General features: G+C 38.5%; 1 protein-coding gene across 1 annotated transcript in view; it reads left to right on the top strand.

Moving 5' to 3' along the window:
* The first annotated feature begins 1,546 nt into the window (after positions 1-1,546).
* Positions 1,547-6,000, top strand: part of LOC138022167 (ubiquitin carboxyl-terminal hydrolase 39-like) — a 19,407-nt gene continuing 14,953 nt past the window's right edge. The window contains exons 1-6 of the mRNA XM_068869201.1: positions 1,547-1,660; positions 1,892-1,943; positions 3,303-3,397; positions 4,275-4,354; positions 5,210-5,266; positions 5,548-5,644. Coding sequence (XP_068725302.1) covers positions 1,561-1,660; positions 1,892-1,943; positions 3,303-3,397; positions 4,275-4,354; positions 5,210-5,266; positions 5,548-5,644 — 481 coding nt within the window. The 5' untranslated portion in view covers positions 1,547-1,560. The remainder of the gene's footprint in view (positions 1,661-1,891; positions 1,944-3,302; positions 3,398-4,274; positions 4,355-5,209; positions 5,267-5,547; positions 5,645-6,000) is intronic.

The raw sequence follows: 6,000 nt of genomic DNA, 5'->3' as shown, positions 1-6,000 counted from the left end.
AGAATTCTTTGGTAAAAATTATCTCCTCAGCTCCTTTATCGTGGTTCCCACACCAATCGTTATATCCCATCTTGCTGAGCTTGGGATCCTGTGGTTAACGACGTTCGCGCTAATTGTTTGTGCGCAACGTAACTGCATAGGTAACGCGACTGTAATATGTCACGCATTACTTCGAGCATTAGTGAAGTTGAGGTTTGAAAACCTTTGCAGAAACCGTGGACGATAAGTCTTGCACAGCGTTGGATAAGAGAAGATCGTGATCAGTCAAATTTGATTAAAAATATTTAGGAAAGTCAAGTAGACTACTGCACGACTGATGTTCGCGTTGTTTTTATCAGTCGTGCACTAGTCTACTTGACTTTCATAAATATTGTTCAAGCATTAGTTAAAATAACATGGCGACAAAAACGCCGGGGAAAAAATTCCAGGCCAGCAAAAGAATGGCACATTTATTTCCGAATCATCATGAAACGTTAAAGAGAAGTGAGCGGGAGGATGGAAAAGCTCTTTGAATGGTAGCTGCTGATGCTGATCGAGTAGTGGTTGAAAGTTTGCAAACTCGAGGACGAACCGTTGCGTAAATTTAATGGGGCTGTTTCTTTTTTTAATGTTTTTATTACTCTACGAACTTAAGTTCAAAATGAATGTATGTTTTTGAAGTTCTTTTCCTTTACTTTCGTGAAAATAGAGCAGTATTTTCGTCCTCGTCGGCTTGAATAGTGCGGACCTGCGTGGAAAAAACCAGCGATTAAATTTCACAAAAACCACACTCCAGAAGACGAGCATGACGGTAATGGAGAAATATTATACAAAACATGAAGATGACGACTGCTTAAAACTTCGTTGCTGTGCTCGAGAAAGCTTTGTTTTGGGGTAAAGACCTTTCATCCCTTCAACGAACGATCCTCTCTTGGGTTCCAGTCCTTCCCCGACAGGTCACGCAAAAACGTGACAAACGAAGTTTCCTAAGAGCTTCGTAAAATCACATCGATTTTACTCCCTTGGATCATCGGTGACCCCTATTTTTTTAATCATGAATCACTTACTCTACTTACTATCTACAAAATATGATAAAATGAAAAAAATCTCACAGTAAGAAGTTATCTTTTTTTTAAATTTTCTTTCCTCGTGCCATCGAATTCCGGTAGTGGTTGCAACGGATAGAGGTTACGAAAACGCTCCTCCAGGATGAACTCTACTGTTTACGACATCCCTAGCGGCATGAAATTATCTTAAAATCCCACCCCTAAAAACCTATGCACGGAAACCTTCACTCTAACAGTTTATTTTTTAGGATTTTCGATGGATGAGCAGATGAGGCTACCTTTCGTTATTATGACAGATTTATCGAAATTAAGGCATTTTTCCACTGCCATTTTCTCCGAAACAAAGTCGGTGACCCCCAATTTTTTATATATTTTTGGAGTAAGTACTTTATGACCTAACTCTAGGCGAGAAATGAAGAAAATCTCACCGTAGGAAGATTTTGGCGCGAACGTCCTTAAACCGCCACTACTGTTTTTAACGCGTAAGATCTGGGTTCCAGTGTTACAAAACAACATGGCGGACGAGAGCGAAGTTGAAATCCGAGGAATAAAAAGACCTCTTGTGGAAAATTATAGCGACGATGAAGAGGAAGAAGAAGCCAGAAGAAAGGAAGGTGAGAGTAAGATTTCGATTCTTATACATCAATTGATTTGTTGACAAAGCCGAACTTCAGCTACCCCTTCCTGAGCGATTCCTTCGAGCCAACTAAAAGGAAGAGCTTTAATCAAGCACGAGTTTACAGCCTGTGGAGGCCAGTACCTATCTTAAACGGTTCACGTCAATCAATCGTCTTACAGAGAGTACTTAAAAAATACTCAAAACTAAAAATATTTTTGTTTTTCAGAACGCAGTGAATATCAGAGCAGGCATTGTCCATATCTTGACACCATAGACAGGTGATGTTTGTTATTTCTGTTGGCGATGATGCTGATGATAGTGATTGTGTTCACTGATTATTATTTATGTTAATCAATAGGGAATTTTCTCGTGACGTCATCCATTGTTATTAATATACCAACCAGAACCTAACTGGCCATTTTACATGTTTGTTCCGTGACCTAGCCTATGAATGGCTGCGAGGCTGCCAGTGACCCTTGTATTGATACAGTCCTCACTGCTTTTATCACGTAAATTGTCTTGTTGTAATTCTAATAAACTACATTAACATTAGAAAAGCAAGAAGGTTTGTATCAAAACAGGGTCACTGGCAGACTCGCTTTCATTCTTAAGCGAGGTAACTTAGCTACAACTGTAAAATGGTCCATTGGCTGTTGAAACAATGACATCTTTTGTCCTGTGGTTGGCAAATTTGAATATCAGAAGAAATGTGACGTCAATCTTTGTAAACAAGAAATATCGCTCAGGGATGTAGATAATAGCCGGAAGCCGGGAAAATTACCCGGCTGTGAATGCAATTTTTCCGGCTGTAAAGCACTTCTTCTTTCTCCAAGATGTTTTTAAATGTTGTCAGAAGATTTTTATTTATTTATTTCGTTTGTTTACACCTTCATTGCTGTCTTACCTGAACTGAAAGGATTGTAAACACTCCATTTAGTGCGACGATCGCATCATTTGCATTTCATCGTCCATTTTGCAGGCTCAATGGGCAGCGGTATTTGTATTTCATGTATGCGAAATAATGAATGCCAAATTGCGTATCTCTGACAGTTGAAATATTATTGCTTTATAATGTCGGGAAAAAGAAAGAAAAATGATTCTGAGGCCGTTGGTATCATGAAATTTTTTAAGTCTACCGAAGGAACCAACTGACATTGCTGAAAGAAGCTGAATTACGGGAAAAATTTAAACAAATGTTACCTGATAAAAGTCTGTCCTGAATGCCCTTCATTTTGCCCCCAAAATCAAGGAAAACGCATCTCCGAGAGTATGCATTTTCAAAATTTCCCGGGGGGGCATGCCCCCGGACCCCCCCTAGGTATAGCGTGCCAAAGGCACGCTAGGGTGGGCCTTCGGCCCAAATACCCGCCTATCATTGCTAGATTCCCGCCTGCTAAAAACTTTAGCTACATCCCTGTCGCTGTATTCATATAACCATTGTGTGCGGTAAGTCGTGTCATTAAGTCATCACATTGAATTTGCTTCTTTTTAGTTTTATCATCTCATTTGTATAGTCATTTTAGTGTTACCCAAACCAAATAAAGCTAATAGTAATTATGATGATGATGCTGATGCTTATTATTACAAGTTGGTTAAGGTTTCATGATGTCTTATTGTTTAATTTATTATGTCAACAGGCATGTTCTTGATTTTGATTTTGAGAAGCTGTGTTCTGTTTCACTATCTCATATCAATGTGTATGCATGCTTGGTTTGTGGGAAATACTTCCAAGGTAAGCATATGAGGAAGCACATGTCATCAGCTTCTTGAATATGGAAAATTGTCGGTTGGTACATTTTATCGAATCATTTTTAATCAAGCTGAACAGTGCTCATTTCTGTGTTGGTTCAACTTAGCTCAACAACATTTAAGATGGTAAATGACCTCTTTTAGCGACCAATATTCAACAACAATGCTTGTTGATGCACACTATAATATTGAACTATGTGTCCTTTGCTTAACCCATTGATGAGTAAAATCATCTGGCGTTAGACAGAGGAAAATTTATCAAGCCTTAGTCCATCCTCAGAGACCTAGGGGCAGTCAGTTGAGACCGGACAAGAATCAGGACCGGTGTAAAGTTTTCAAGTAAGGCGAAAAGAGCGCCTGGAAACATACCTTCAATGGACGAGTTTCAGAGTGAATTAAATTCTGATTTTCTGATTGGGCAGAAATTTTCGCAACTGTCTTTTTTCCACCCAATTAGAGAACCTCATACATTGAAGTCAGATCATGATCCCTTATATCAAGTGATAAATACCTCATCAACGGTCGCCATTTTATTTCTGTCACTCTTCTTTCTGGCTCTCGCGTATGACAGACATACTCTGCGACGAAACTTTGGGTTGCAAAGGGACCCGCAAAATACAGAAAATCAATCAGAAAATCAGAATTTAATTTACTCTGGAACTCGTCTGTTAAAGGTATGTTCCCAGGGGCTCTTCTTGTCTTACGTCTTACTTGGAAAATTTACACCAGTACCGATCTTGTCCCGTCTTGACTGATTGCCCCTGGGTCTCCAAGGATGGCCTTAGTCCCAAGGATCAATGGGTTAATAATTAACTGCCAATAATGGGAATAATAATAATTCTAGTCTTTTTCGTTTCTAGGAAGAGGACGACGCTCTCATGCCTACACACACAGTGTTCAAGTTGACCATCACGTATTTCTTAATCTTCATACATTGAAGGTGAATATGATATGGTTTCTTTGTGTAACCTTACATGGCCAGTCAAGTTGTACTGGATTTTCCATTAGAAAGCACTGGTTCTGGTTTGTTAGTGGAAGTTAATTTCTGTAAGTCCTGTCGACTGGGGTTAATGTTCCTTAGGTTTATTTGCAACCAAACTAGGTCATTTTGTTTCAACCTAGGTCAACTTGTTTCAACCTAGATTAAGTTGTTTCAACCTAGGTCAATTTGGGGAAGATACAAAACAGAGGTCACAGGTCATTGTTTTACCAACACAAAAAGTATCCTAAACATTCATTAAGATACTTTTGCTCTTAACCAAGACACGGTGCTTGCGTAGTCCTCTCCCTTCTTAATGGCGAGTAGTTCAGCTAATCTGTTTCTGGTATCTGTTACATTCCTCGGCGATTCCGCCTGTGGTAGTAAAAACAAGTGGCGTGAAGGTCCCTTGCTGTTTCTCCTGTTTCCCCATTTCTTCTCCCTTATCAAAATCAACTCCCATCTAATTACACAGAACAATTTTGTAGGAGACTTCCAGAAGTGCCTGATATATTGCTTTGACGCTATGACATAATTATTGCTCCCTGCCTCTGTAATCTAGTCCCTTAACCCATTCACCCCTCAAAGGCCCCAGGACGCCCCCATTAACAAGTAAAATCGTCTGGCGTTAGACAGAGTAAAATCTATCATTTGTCACTCTCAGGGGTCAATGGGTTTAAACTTCAAGGAAGCTACGTGTAGGTTGATTACCAGGGACAATTTTTTCCTCTTCTTCCCCTTCAATAATTATGCAGAAAATAAATATGTGATATCTATTGTTGTCAAACATTAATGTTTTAAGTTTATGCCTTTCAGTTTTACTGTTTACCAGATAACTATGAAGTTATCGACTCCTCTTTGGATGACATTAAGGTAATTAAAAGAAATGTGACAACCAAATATTTTAAAGACAGAACAGTGAAGTTATGTTTGATTTGTTAAGCCTGGATTCCAGACACACAAAACATACATGTAGGCTCATCTGTACCAGCACATGTACATGTCTTCCAAAACATGATTGTTTGCACTTTACAAATTAAATTTGTCTCAGTAACCCTGAAAAGCACCTCAGGGTTAAGTGGTGAATTGGAATTTTAAAAAAATGAAGGTTTTTAATTTAACTAACATCTACATTTAAAATTTATATTTCCCAGTATGTATTAAATCCCACTTTCACCAAAGATGACATTCTTCAGTTGAATAAATCAGCAAAGGTTTCAAGAGCATTTGATGGAACAACATATTTACCTGGTTGGTTAAAAACTGTTTATATGAAATGATACTTTCTTTCTGTACTTCTGTAGACCATAATGGATTAGGGTCCTAGGCAAATTGTGTCCTTAATAATTCCAGCAAGGCCAATTTCTGTGGAATTGACTACACTGAAATTATTATACAGTGAAAAGTCCTATCCTGTCACAAAAAATAGGGAAGTGGGTTGTTTACATTCGAGCTTTGTCACACATGACCAGTGTCCACAAAATTGAAATAAACATCTGAATTCCTTTTTGGAGCTTCTCAGATTTGAAAAAGTTTTCACTTTAATTTTTTATTTCATAATAAAACGAAAGTTGCTAGCTAACTACCGGGTATTTGCAATGTATCAA

This window comes from Montipora capricornis, chromosome 10 (assembly GCF_036669925.1).
Source record: "Montipora capricornis isolate CH-2021 chromosome 10, ASM3666992v2, whole genome shotgun sequence".
Taxonomy (NCBI): Eukaryota; Metazoa; Cnidaria; class Anthozoa; order Scleractinia; family Acroporidae; genus Montipora; species Montipora capricornis.
Note: the sequence above shows the minus strand (reverse complement) of the source record. Positions and strands in the feature narration are given on the sequence as shown.